This window comes from Haliotis rufescens, unplaced genomic scaffold (assembly GCF_023055435.1).
Source record: "Haliotis rufescens isolate VD_foot unplaced genomic scaffold, xgHalRufe1.0.p SCAF_70, whole genome shotgun sequence".
Classification (NCBI taxonomy): Eukaryota; Metazoa; Mollusca; class Gastropoda; order Lepetellida; family Haliotidae; genus Haliotis; species Haliotis rufescens.
This window is the reverse complement of record NW_025964362.1, coordinates 415,988-430,600: the sequence shown is the minus strand read 5'-3', so window position 1 is coordinate 430,600 and position 14,613 is coordinate 415,988. Positions and strand designations below refer to the sequence as shown.

General features: G+C 39.1%; 1 protein-coding gene across 5 annotated transcripts in view; it reads left to right on the top strand.

Annotated features, from left to right (window-relative positions):
• Nucleotides 1-14,613, top strand: part of LOC124135588 (atrial natriuretic peptide receptor 1-like) — a 654,598-nt gene that overhangs the window by 415,607 nt on the left and 224,378 nt on the right. Inside the window, exon 1 of one of the 5 annotated variants that reach the window (XM_046501011.2) lies at nucleotides 135-2,526. The exons of the other annotated variants lie outside the window; for them this stretch is intronic. Coding sequence (XP_046356967.1) covers nucleotides 1,857-2,526 — 670 coding nt within the window. The 5' untranslated portion in view covers nucleotides 135-1,856. Of the gene's footprint in view, nucleotides 1-134; nucleotides 2,527-14,613 lie in introns of those variants that run through there. 5 annotated transcript variants of the gene reach the window in all.

Genomic DNA, 14,613 nt, shown 5'->3' with positions numbered 1-14,613 from the left:
CCTAAACATAACATAGACATTTCAGTGAAGTCAATTCAACGCAGCGTGGGACTGTGAACGTTTCACTAACATACGCTTCAATGACTTTGTCACCGTATATCAAAACCTTCAGGCGGCCAACGATTTAGTGACAGTCTGTTCTCTGCACAGTTGTCCCTTGACAATAGTGTGTATCATCAGGTCGTCCTTTCGGAGACGAAAGAAAGCTTCTTTAGGATCAATAAGATCGCACATGGTCTGGTATCGGGGCTATGAAGGGCCCCCACAGCGGACACAACTTGGCCGAGTAACACACACAGATCGCGTAGCAGAAAAGACGGCCCCTTACAGTTCTCCGAAGCTTGGTTACATGGACAGAGCGTTGAGCCCTCACTCATATACCAACATAGCGAGTAGTATTGAAACTGTAGCGTGCGTGCTTGTTGAAGGATAGGAACTGATACATGGAGTATACAAGTGATCTGTGCCATGTAGAGTGTGTGAGCGATGTCATTCAAAAGGAACATCGTTAAGTATTTTCATCTTTTCTGTTTATGTTATGGAACATTTTTAATTCGTTAGAAAACGTAGTTACTGTAAAACCGTTTGTTCGTATCTTCAACAATGTTTATGTGATGGAGATGTCTTAAAGCACACCTTGGAGTATTTCAAAGAGCGTCGTATTGTGCTTGATCTTCATTTCCACGTCAGTAACCTGCATGTTAGGAAGCTGCCTATCTGGGCTTTCATTCGAGCACCTCAGATGTTACATTGGGGAGATGTCTAGGAAAGCATTGCTCGAACCGTGTTGACATTTCATATATCGACTTTACATTTTTGCCACTGATGATGTGCATGTACACCAATTTGTAACAGTTGGGCCGGTGATTGTACAATCTTGTATGCGGATCCTTGAAATTGAATAGACGAGAATAGAGGAAGCTACGCCCCTTGAAGGACTGTTAAATCGCATGTCACCATGGCAGTCACTCGCGACATTGTTCGATGAAACATATGGCGCCTGAACACAGTTGGATTTAATGAAAATTTAAAAAAATCTCCTTTCCCGCCATATGATTTGTCCGGAGTAGTACAGGCGACATATTTATCGTCATAGTTGTTTAATAAATCGTTTGGAATTTTACTTCTCGTTGAATATAATATTTTTTATATTTATAATATTTATATTTATATATTTCTTCAAAATTTGTATATATATCCCGATAATACTAATGTAATCAGAACTGTGTAAATAAATAATATTTGCGTGGGGTGTATATATCAGTATTTATTATCCTATGATAATGTTAGCGTGAGTAAACTTACTCATTCGTGCTGAAATTATACGTGTAACCTAGATCCTTCATTGAATGAACAACAGATGTGAAATCTACATATGTACATTTCGAGTACAATCTATCTATGAACCGAGGCTAATCAAACCGCCACAGCTAGTTATTTAATCAGATGTCAGCCAGGTGCGACATCAGCATTTGTTGCCGTCACCTTACTCTTGTTTCACTCAGTGTGACTTCACGGTGACATATCGACCCAACTTCCCCAACACGCCACCTCCTAGCCAGCCCTGATTCAACCTGTAGAGTGGACATATTCTTTATCAATGCACAATACACGTACAGCGAGCATGACTTGAGTTGAGCGCTGTGTAACCAAGAGCTTCCTGTTTTGAAGGAACCACGTGACGCTTCTTCCTACATAGGCACTAACGGGAGGAACATGACGCCACAAGTTATTTGATGAAAGGATGATTAGCCTAATGCTAGACTAATCTGATGACTGGTAAATTAGAAGAACATATTGATGCGCTGAAGAAGTGACAAGCTTCCACCTTCGGCTGGGTTCTTTCGACTTCAATCATGGGGTGTCTTCTGTATTTCTTGGTTTGGTTGCCTGTTTATTTGTGTATGGAAGTGAAAATTGCAGTGATTTTGCCTTTCGACGACGAACGTATGTTCTCGGTGAGACGAATAGCACCGGCTATTAACCTTGCTATTACCGAAATCAACGATGATAAGACTTTGATGAAGAATCACAAATTCTCCGTCAAATACAACGACTCGAAATGTGACATTGCCGAAGGAATCAACAAAGCTATCAATTTCTACATCAAGAAACAAGCCCACGTGTTCCTTGGACCCGTGTGTGATTTTGCAGTTGCCCCCGTTGGACGACAGGTGTCTTTCTGGAACATACCCGTCATTTCGGGAGGGGCCATGGCTCGGGATTTTAGTGTATACAGATCAACCCAGTACCAGCTTCTTACTAGAGTAGGGCCTGTTAATTCTAGGTCTCTATCGACATTCTTCGCCAAGATGATGTTGCATTACAAGTGGTTGAAGATCAAACTTCTGTATTCAAAGGAGGGACAGGATTATCTCATTAAAGGGCTGTGTCACTTGGCAATAGAGGCATTGCATTACGATCTGGACGCACTGGACCCTAAAATAACTCAGGATTATTTCCGTCTTGACAGTAAAACCAACATGGAGAAATTGTTGAAGGAGGAGATCGGCCTTGATTACTCAGGTAAGAGAGTTTAAGTACACGTTTACTAGAATTGAATAGAATAGAATAGAATAGAATAGATAGACTATGGTTAAGCTTTTAATATGTTTGGCGGGTCAAAGAAAGTTTACACATTTGCAGATCATCTAAATATTATATACATTATTAATGAAGCGTAACGTCCGTGTGCTTGATAACGAATGATGTGTGATAATGTGCTCGATGTCAAATGATATATTCATTTATGCGTCATAAATAATGTGTCCAGTTTAATCTTTGTGAAGATTCATTCATGTTATTACTATGACTAAATTACAGCCTCAGACAGTATTGGTACAATTAATAATAAATTATACCGAGAATGAAACAAATGAATCGCCGAGACAGTACACGTGCATCAAATCCGTTTGTTTAACAACCTACAAACATATACCACAGTGTTAAAATAGACATATACAAGTCAGTGATGTGGCTGGTTTTATTGCCATGACTTATGTGGTGGCATTGGTTATTTTGGATTGTTGTGTGTTTGGGATGAAACATTTCAATACAGACCTAATTTAATACTCCCACTAGATCTACGTCATGAAGACCGTATATATGCATACGTATGAATTTGGAGAAGTAGTGTTTAAATTTTCATTTGATATACGACAAGCGAAATGTCAAATTGTGTCAGAGCGCTTATACATCATGCCTATGTCTATTTAATCCGGCATAAAAAGTTCACTTTTCGTTAAAACACAATACAAAACAACTGAATAAATGATTAACCAATTTAATTTTAAATCGAAAACTAAATTAATGCAATTTTCAGTTCCAAATAAAGTGTAGGTGTCGAACTGTCTGTCCAATACATCAGTGCTTACAGGAATTGATAAAAGAATATTATTATTATAAATCATGAAGTTAACACAGCTTATGCAGTCAGACTGACAAGTACGCAGACATTAGGAAGTAGTATAGACCTTTACATCATTACTATACACCGAACCGATGCATTGATACCCAGATGGAGAAATAAATACCAGTTTTCTGACCGTGTACTCAATAGTTGGAGTATAACGAACGGTTTTATGTTCTTTTGTGTGTTCTCGTATTGCCTCCATTGAAGTTTTATACCTTTTATTCAAGCTACCAACAAAGGTGGGTGCTGACTACAATACTGTTGTCGTATTTATCAATACATAAAACCCAAATGCTGCCAATCCCTGTTAGTTTGAATGATTTAGGGTAGTTTGTGCTTTTCATTTTGTACACATAAAATTTTACGACCTCCAGTCGAAATAGAAATGGCCGTGTTGATGGTTTATTTATGTGTTTACAATTTGCCATGTCGGTCATAAGTCACTTGTACAATCCCTAATACATAGAGACTCACGGCAAGCATATGTGACAGTAACATATCCCGAAAAAATCCAATCAAATTTGTCCGTCGTATAAAATGCTGTATCTTTCTGTTAGTTTTATATTTAGTTAAGAAAGTTTTTTTCTTGAATCTGAATGTATTCAGTAAACGGTTTTGTACCCATTAGTCCTTGATAATCAATCTAATTAGGTCCATTTGTATGATATTCTGCTTTTTGATAATGTAATGAATTGTAGAGGGATAATTACTTTGGAAGTGTAAGCTGGTCTGTATCACTGACTGATATTGACATGCATCTATAAAACTGACTGATATTGACATGCGTCTGTACGACTGACTGATATTGACATGCGTCATTAATACTGACTGATATTGACACGGTCCTTAACACTGATTGGTATTGACACGCATCTTTAACACTGTTATCGACATGCGTCTATATCATTGAGTTATAAGTGGCTGTAGTGAGTTACACACATATTAAAGAGGAGGAACGAGAAATGAAGAGCACGTGAAACAGACGCATGACAGAAAGAACGAAAGAACGAATTTGGATGGGGCTGAAACGAGCATAAAAAAGCGACATGGCAGACACATATAACCACAAAAAAATATATAGGCATGTTAGTGTTCGTACCTTTTTATATGCACTGATGGTTTTACCAAGTGGGAAAATGTATTTTAAACCCTTTTTAAATTAGGCATGTTCCGGAAATTCGTCAGGCGATAGTGTCAATGCATGAAAGACTACTAAATACAATTAATTATCCGTGTCCATTTCCCTCTTGGTGGTATGGTACACGATGCTGGTATATCCGTCAGAACATGTGGTATTGATACATTTCCAAAACGCTTACATTACTGCTGACATCTGCAAATCAAGAGATAGATCTATGTCTGAAAAAGCCCTCCAAAGGAGAAATCTGAATAAACGCTTGTCATTTAATGTAAGCAAACTTGATTTCTAGGGAATTAACGAAGTAAATGAAATTACTGGAACAAGGTGAATCAAACCCACCATCCTTCTCTATGTTGGTGGTGATTATTGCCTTCACACGCTTCTTGATACAAGCTCCTGTGGCCTAGATGGTTCTGTTGGAATACGAAGGCACAGCGCATATATGCCTGGGTGTGTGTTATGCCTGCGAGGCTGAATTAAGCAGTCGTCTTTACAGTGCTTAAGCCTTATTCAGACATCGGCTGAAGATGAGAGACTCTGATAGCCTCAAGAACGGAGGGAACAGAAGGAGCTTTAGTACTCTTAAGATCCGTATATGTGTTGGTGATGATTTGAGCTGGCGATGTAGTAATATTAAAGCTTGTCGAAGCTAACCATAATCTAATTGACGTGTAGTTTGTGATGCAGAACCCACAGTCATATATGTTTGCTTAAAAAGAATGAAAAGAGAACACCATCTGCCTGACAAAAGAAGCAGTGTGTGACATTAATGTAACGGACGTACATAAACTCAACACAAGGATCAATCAGCGATCCAATACTAGTATATGATATAATCAGAGTGAGTGTGTGAATTGGGTTTAAAGCCACTCTAGACAGTATTCCAGTTATATCACGGCTTGTCGACTTCATGTGGTAGGAAATCCCGAAATGATGCAGGTCTTAGAGGTTTTTCACTTTGGTGACATAATTAGTATTACACTAAAAATGTTTGTATTTGTTGAACCAAATGGGTTCGGATTCTGCTTCCTTGCACGTGACTGAGACACGAGTATGTATATCTGTGCTGATATAATGTGACATATTTTCAACATCATGACTGCCAATTGTTAACGTAGACGGTGATGTCACTGAATGTGACGTCATGTTCGAACCGCGACGACGCCCAAATTGCATTGTCATTCTGATCTCAAATGTAGTCATCATGTATCTGGTTTGTTTCGACGTAAATCAAAATACTGCTGTGTCTCGTTATAACAAATATCAAATCCGAAGCTACCTGGATGTCAATCCTGACGTATGTCTGATTTATACAGCAAACAATACACTCACCGGTATAAGTAACAAGATACGCACTTGGTATCATGCTCTAATGTTTCTCTTATACGAGTACCGTTTGATATTTGATTATAGATTATCAACCTTATTTTTCCCGGCGTGCCTTATAGTGATAATACACCATCAATGTATCAAGTTATATGTTAACATACACCTGGTGTCGTGAGTGTTTGACAGTGATTCATACACATCCTTAAAAATATGATGAAGTCGGAATAACAAAATTGGCGCTGCTTTGTAGCAGAGCTTACACACGATTATGGTAATTTTTTCGTCACTTTTTTTGTTTTATTGATTTAAAGGACAATTTGTTTGCGTTAGTGCATTCCTCCATTCAGCATGTGCACAAAAAAATACCTCAGGTAGCTCTGATTTTTATAATTCAACATAGCATCATATGCGAATTACAGAAATAACAAGCGAAAGATGATTTCTTACACTGTAATTATGATCTGTGTAATTCGGTACTTTGCATCTGCTATAATCGATATCCCCCCTTGCCCATCACGCAGTTACGTAGTTACTGCTTTAATCATACAGCCCATTAATTTCATGGTCAGTCGTCAGGGTCACAGCGAGTTCACTTTCGTGTTCATTTCATGTATATTTCATGTGAGTTTAATGGTACATCGGAGATTGCTTTTCACAGCATGGTATCTTCTCGGATTGTACAGATTGTAGTGGGAGCACGGGTGGCCAAGTCATCTAAGGCGCCGCAATTCTATGTGCACCCCAGAAGCCTATGATCTTCAGTTCGAATCCAGGTTCGCCCTGAATATGCTAGTTTTGGCAGCTCCGTGATCGTGGGTTTCACCAAAGTGGTAAACTAGCGCCATGCCAAGACTTACGAATATATAATTATAATAATAATCATCATCATCATCATCATACGACAAAACCCTTTTCATATCCTCTAGAAATCTCTGCTTACTTTATCATGAGCATGCGCTTATGAATCACTATCAAATAATGATGATACGAGTTGTTCCCGAAAACGAGAGCATAACCTGCCCCACTGGTGGCATCAGTCACAAACACATGCAAAGGCAAGTCAACTGTTCACCTGGAAAAACACGGGAACATATGGTACAAGTCAAAATAAGGAAGAGCATCGGACAAAATTGTGTCACTGATATATCAAATTTGGAAAGGTTTCTCCACATGTCTACCTTAAAACTTTTTGAAAGTTTTACTGAAGCCTTGAATGTTGCAACACTCGATCAAACAACTTCTGAGCAAGAGGCGTACGGAACCAAGCTTAAGGACGACTCTTTGCTGTTGGTGACCTGGTATCGTTACTGTAATCTGTAGATGGTTCTCACGTAGACATTAAACGCATTGGCAATGGTTCGTGAAGTCTGGTCAGCATGCAGTTGTCCTAAAGCCTGGTTTCTCTGATTCTTCGTACGACTTAGCATGTCACAAGAATGTTGGATCCACGAATTTGGGTGCCGTTTATCAGAAAGGCACAAGCAAACGCAAGTGAATTTTAATTTCATGGTAAGCATTCGGGACTGTGTATCACGGTCGCATTAAATTTGGATACAGAAGATTGTCAAAAACGAGAGACCTCCTAAAAATGTATTGATATTTTTTAAGAAGTGACGTTTCTTTTGTGGTTCAGCATACACACTAAGTATTGTACTAACGTCTAACGTTACTAAATTAATAACCTACAAGTCGTAATTGCTGATCACAGAAGAAATTTCAAACACTCTTCCTCACGGGTATGATCAGGTCTACTTTCTCTCATTCCCTTGTAGATTCCCCTTTACATCAGTCATAATCGACCCCTGCGGTTAACTTAGGGGTTAAATTACCCATTTGACGGAAATGCAAAGCAATCATTGTTGTTTAGGAACAGGGACAATTTCAAGTCTAAATACTCTGAAGGCATAGTGGTGTCTGTTTACAGAAGTGAAGTACTGGATTCATCTTGTTTATAACAATGTACATACTGGGCACTCTGAAGGTGTTTCTTTGCTTGCATTACTATTCGAATCCGGTGGGATTTCTTTGCTTTCTATTTCCTTTACAACGGGTTTGCAAATACAAGGTATTCTGGTTTGTTGTTCTCAGTACATTTAACAAGACATCTATATCAACTGTATACAACTACTTAGTATTTGCTGAGGACCACAGCTTTGGTAGAAGAAGACTGTATTGTTCCCAAACAAATGTTGAGTAGTATAACACAGATATCTGGTAGATACATATGTGGATGTATGAATGCAAGAACACCCGTAGGAGTTTGTTTCTGTTCTTTCTAACATAAGTGATCGTTATTGCTAACATTGTGTCAGGATTGTTTCTACCTTATAATTAAACCTGCAACATGGTGGATCGTCAGACGGTGAAATTGACCCTATATAGATACACCTGGGCATACACAGGACGAGTATCGTATAAACGTAAGGTGTTGTGATACTATTATTACCATTTTTCAACAGATAATTTACGTATTTAGTATACTATTCGATAGTCACTCCCTTTAATATATTATCACTGCTAGAGCTATCCAATTGTTAATATATGTTCAAATGCACTATGTACATATTTGTCTTAATTCGCATACACAGCTCAAACACAGGATACTGACTCCGAGACGACTAGTCCTCGTTTTATCGCCTTAATTCCGCGCGCCAGGCAGGGTGACAACAAGTACCATATCTCAACGTCCCCCGACCTTCCGCTCTTCGGGGAATAATTAATTATAAAGGACATGAACACAACGTGATGTTACACGTACATGATGAAGTAAAATTTCAAATTCATGTTTTGTATCAGAAAAATATGATGAAATATTTGTCAGAATTTCTTGAAATTGTAATAATATATAGTATATGCATAGGTGACGAGTTTCCTCATGTTCATCATCAAGCAATAATTTGATTTCATTTTCAAAGTTCATTTTATGTAGACTAGTGTTATATACATGTGGAATATGTTAGAGTTACCATAGATCTGTTTTGAAAATGATTACTGGTACCACAGTGTAACATAAGCGGCTGACAGTAAGATGTTTCATCAAAGACAATGCAAGAGGTAATGTGAAGAAGATGTAAAGGAAATGCAAAGAGACATTTGAGAAGGCTACTTCTGAAGACTTATACAGAAGTAAGGCTTATCAGCCGGTCACCATGGTAGTCAGATGGCAGAGCGTGTGCTAATGAAGTTAATGCGTTTGTGAATGAGGGCAGGAACGTAGGCTCTTGTTTACAAATCACGTAGCGTTGTAATGAGGCCTGATGTGTTGAACATCACACACGTTAACAAGACAGGGCTAGCACCCTCAACCAACACCCATTAACAGGATCAGGAGGATGGTGGTGTGATTTGTAACTGAAGGATGTTTATAATTATCTGTTGGTGTTATCATTATGGGAATCATAAAGCCTTGGTTAACATCACATTAGTGTAACGTGCAGCCTGGCGAGGAAATGGGCATAATCAAATAAGAGACCTGATGCGGTTTCGAAAATGTTTACCTCCTGCAGTAAGTGCCTTGTTGATTATACAGAAAATATATTGTCGAGGATAGCTGCGATATATGTATGTACTGTGTTGTACATGTACCTGCGGTGGTTGTATTTACTGTGACATACATGCAATGTGTGTATGAACTGTGATGTACGTGTACCTCCGATGTGTGTATGTAGTGTGATGTACCTCCGGTGTGTGTATGTGATGTGAGGTACCTCCGATGTGTGTATGTAGTGTGATGTACCTGCGATGTATGTATGTAGTGTGATGTACCTGCGATGTGTGTATGTACTGTGAGGTACCTGGTATGTGTGTATGTACTGTGAGGTACATGAACCTGCGATGTATTTATGTAGTGTGATGTACCTGCGATGTATGTATGTACTGTGATGTACCTCCGATGTGTGTATGTAGTGTGAGGTACCTCCGATGTGTGTATGTAGTGTGACGTACCTGCGATGTGTGTATGTAGTGTGATGTACCTGCGATATATGTATGTAGTGTGATGTACCTGCGATGTATGTATGTAGTGTGATGCACCTACGATGTATGTATGTACTGTGAGGTACCTGCGATGTATTTATGTACTGTGATTTCCCTGCGATGTATGTATGTACTGTGAGGTACCTGTGATGTATGTATGTACTGTGAGGTACATGCGATGTATGTATGTAGTGTGATGTACCTGCGATGTATGTATGTAGTGTGATGTACATAAACCTGCGATGTGTGTATGTAGTGTGATGTACCTGCAATGTGTGTATGTAGTGTGATGTACCTGCGATGTGTGTATGTAGTGTAATGTACCTACGATGTGTGTATGTACTGTGATGTACATGAACCTGTGATGTGTGTATGTAGTGTGATGTACCTGCGATGTGTGTATGTAGTGTCATGTACCTACGATGTATGTATGTACTGTGAGGTACCTGCGATGTGTGTATGTAGTGTGATGTACCTGCGATCTATTTATGTACTCTGAGGTACATGCGATGTATTTCTATACTGTGAAGTACCTGCGATGTGTGTATGTAGTGTGATGTACCTGCGATGTGTGTATGTACTGTGATGTACCTGCAATGTGTGTATGTAGTGTGATGTACCTGCGATGTATGTATGTAGTGTGATGTACCTGCGATGTGTGTATGTAGTGTAATGTACCTACGATGTATGTATGTACTGTGATGTACATGAACCTGTGATGTGTGTATGTAGTGTGATGTACCTGCGATTTGTGTATGTAGTGTCATGTACCTACGATGTATGTATGTACTGTGAGGTACCTGCGATGTGTGTATGTAGTGTGATGTACCTGCGATATATTTATGTACTGTGAGGTACATGCGATGTATTTCTATACTGTGAAGTACCTGCGATGTGTGTATGTAGTGTGATGTACCTGCGATGTGTGTATGTACTACGATGTATCTACGATATGTGCATGTACTGTGAGGTACCTGCGATGTATGTTTGTGGAAAATTGCTGAGCGCTGTGTTAAACATCAAATAAACAAACTTAAACTTTGTACTGAAAGAACATATGCTAGTGTTTCTCTGCTTAGTCACTCGTGTATGAAGATAGATCCTAACAACACACACCTGTCAATCCAATCTCTATTAATCACTATGTCGTTTAGGACTGTGACACTATATCGTTCCGACATAATTGTTATCGATGTTTTAAGGATGGTATAACAATACTGATTTTCTATGATTTAAAACGACCACATATATACACAAAAAAGGAAACAAGCAAGCAATACATCTTTTGCAAAAAGTCATTCGTTCTCCTCGATCAGGTTTGGAATATTAAGAGCATATGAATGTTTTTTAATGGCTTAAAACAACCACATAAGCTTTAACTACAACCTGAGGTCGTATTTGCTCTTTTCCCCGTTAAATTCACAGTATACGCAAAAGGCTGATCACAATAGCTGAAAAAGACAAAGCTGTGACATAATTTGATAGCGACATATACTTCTTCATTTCTTCCATAATATATCTCATGGGTAGGTCATATTCCAAAGTACTGTCATGAGCCAGGCTGTTGGTTAAGGTATTTAGAAATGAAGCACTCTGAGATATACAGGGACTCTTTAGTTACTATTTTACTGAGGAGCATGACAAAGCAGCGATTCGATACCCTGACGAAATTAGTCACGTCATTCCTTTCGATTTTGTTCAACCGATTAGAAGTCAGTAGACTTATTCATTCCAATCCTCTCTCTGTCTTAAGAAGGCGGAAATTACCTACTACCGACGGTTCCGTAGGAGTTGAAAGATGCAGGTAACGGAGATACGGCCTACACGCATCCTCTGCAGTAGTGCACATTTGTCGATTTGTGGTTGAGGAGAAGATAAGAAAAGCTATTGACCTTTACTTAATTCAACTGCCCGTTCCATTGGGACTGTACTGTATGGAGTCACATCTGATGTGAGCTGGAACTAAAATACAAACTAACTAAATTTTAGCCCATGGGATGCACGAGGGTTGAACAAAGTAAGCCTGTTTGCTTTGAAATGTCTACTATTTTTTCAGAAGTTTATCTTAAAACAATCGTCGTATTTGTCTGGGTGAACATCAAACTTCTATGATGTGAAAGTCATGTCAGTACGTGATAAGTTCCAACATAACATGAAAATAACATTACTCATTCCCGTAAAACCACTTTAACATGTCACACACAAGGCTTATCAAGGCACTTTTAACTAATTGGATACTTATCCAGAAAAATACTTAAACTGTTTTTGTAAGACCACTAGCTGTTACAAACAGCAATATGAGTGAACACAACAGCATTTTTATGAACCCGTTGGTGTGAACCAAAATTGAAATTTCTAAAGAAAAACACACGTTGTCAATAGTTAGTAGATGCTGTGAAATTAAACTTGTTTCACCTAGCTATGCATGTTGTCAATTATGATCGGGAGTGCAATAAATCATATGAAAACCTTGATCCTTTCAAGCAGAACTTGCTCTTCCTCGCCATGTTTTGTGCCCCTTAATTATATGTAATTACCTTAATGACGGCGCAGAATCCTCTCCGTCTGATATAATTATTGCATTCAATGTCCAATCAAACCAAGGTGTTCTTGATTTGATTCAAAAGATAATCACTGAATCAATGCTCAATGCGAGCGACTCGTCAAATCAACTATTTCTTCTTCATTCTCTACTTTTGATTTATTTTATGAAAAGGTAAAAATGTGAGGGAAATTATTAACATTCGCAGTTTTATCTCTTAAGCCTCGAATAAGTGCTTTACCTAAATGGTGCAATGTAATTTTCTTGTCTTATTGCATTTTAACTTGATAAAGAAGTGAGTGAGTGAGTTAGATTTAACGCTCAAGTGACGCATGTTGTGGAATGTACCCCCTTTGTTGGGCAATCCAGAGCGGGTCTGATGCTGACAAAGGATATTTTATAACACTATGTTTTGACTCCTACAAATTACATGCACAAAATATACGTCATACGAATAATGGCAGATGGCAATATGATATAGATAAAACTTCACATCAGTTCGGCAAGAATAGGTATCCAATCCTGTTGCGAGTGTTAATGGATAGAGCCTCTGTTCCGAGTGCGGACGGTCGATGGTTCGATACCTTGGCCGAGTCATACCAAACGAAGGTGGTACTTGTTGTTACCTTATCATAGGGATAAAACACGGACTGGTCGCCTCGGCGTCGGAATACTAGTTACGAGTGGGGTATTCATGTTATATAACGGCAGGATATCTCAGTGGACTAGCACCTTAAATCCAGCATAAGTCCAAACCAGTACAAACAGCAACACACACACACACACACACACACACACACACACACACACACACACACACACACACACACACACACACACAAGCGCGCGTACATGCACGTCGTTATTTAAGTGCAATAATCGTGAACGTGAGGTTAACTCCATTTTACCTCACCGGCATTGTAGGAACCTACAGAGTGAAAGAAATAGATTGCTAACCCGCCAGATCATGGGATACAATCAGCAGTTCTCCAGCCGGCCAAAGTGCGCAGCCCAATACATGTATTGGATTTCTAACAACCTTGTTAAAATCACAGGGTCCAGTCTGGTCCTGGATTGATCTTGGCCAGTGGTCAGTTTACTTAATTTGTGTGCCCTTGTCTCTGTTGAGGTAACGTACACGGGCATACTTGTACAGTGCCGAGATCGTCTTGCCAGACGGTGAGGGTAATTGTATGCTTAGTAAATATAAATGCACCTACGTAACAGAGGCATTGATGTTGCAACAGAAACTGATATTCTTTTTTGAGGAATTGAGTGACACTGTTTTTTATGTACATTGTGAGATACTTCTCCATTCAAACGGACCACGTGTTTGTCTGCGCCATATTCGATTGTATCATATGAAACGTCAATGCCAGAGAATAACCAGTCACGTTCAGACTCCTTTGGGCCTAAAATGCAAAATAGTGGTGAAATTGTATAAATGAATGGCCAATAATCAGAGATGACACAAGGTGTTCGCGAAGTTGCATGCTCCAACGGAAGCACCTCACCGATTTCCATGAAAAAGTAAGTGTTTTCATGTTGCCTAACTAAGAGCAGAATCTATTTAGGATTCCAACTATGTCATAAGTATATGTTTAAACCCGAATGATGTGTGCGGGTACGGATAGGTCCTTAGTACCTCATTAGTGTTTTAATAAGTGTATAGAACTCATTCCGCACAACTGTCCGACATAAACCCGGCACTATAACGAGTTTAATGTCATCTTCCCGAGGCAAGTGAGTTAACTGACTATAAAAGTCCAGTTTCCACCCTTGCCGAACTAGGCTCGTATTATGGAGTTACATTTTGGCTGGACTAACGAGTTTATGCATAGTCCAATCCAAATCGCGCATCGAAATCGAAATCCGGTTCGTAAAGTGTCATGCAGATTTCGGTCGACTGCAGGATTTGCAAAGCATGTGTACCGCTAACTCGTTGTCAGCAGATATTTTCTAAATCTTTTCATGTTTTTAATCAAGGTGCTCACGTGATTTGATGCACTTCGCGATGTAAGATTCGTTTTATCACAATATAGATCTTGATTATCGATCAGATCGTCTTGAGTGGGCACCACCGTTTTGTTTGAAGCGAATGCATGTGATACGAGAGGTTGAATCTGATTGGTCAATAGGAGAGGCATAGAAAGGACATAACTCGTAATAGCCACTGGTGGCGCTACGATCGGGCCCAGGAATTCCAGCCTAGTT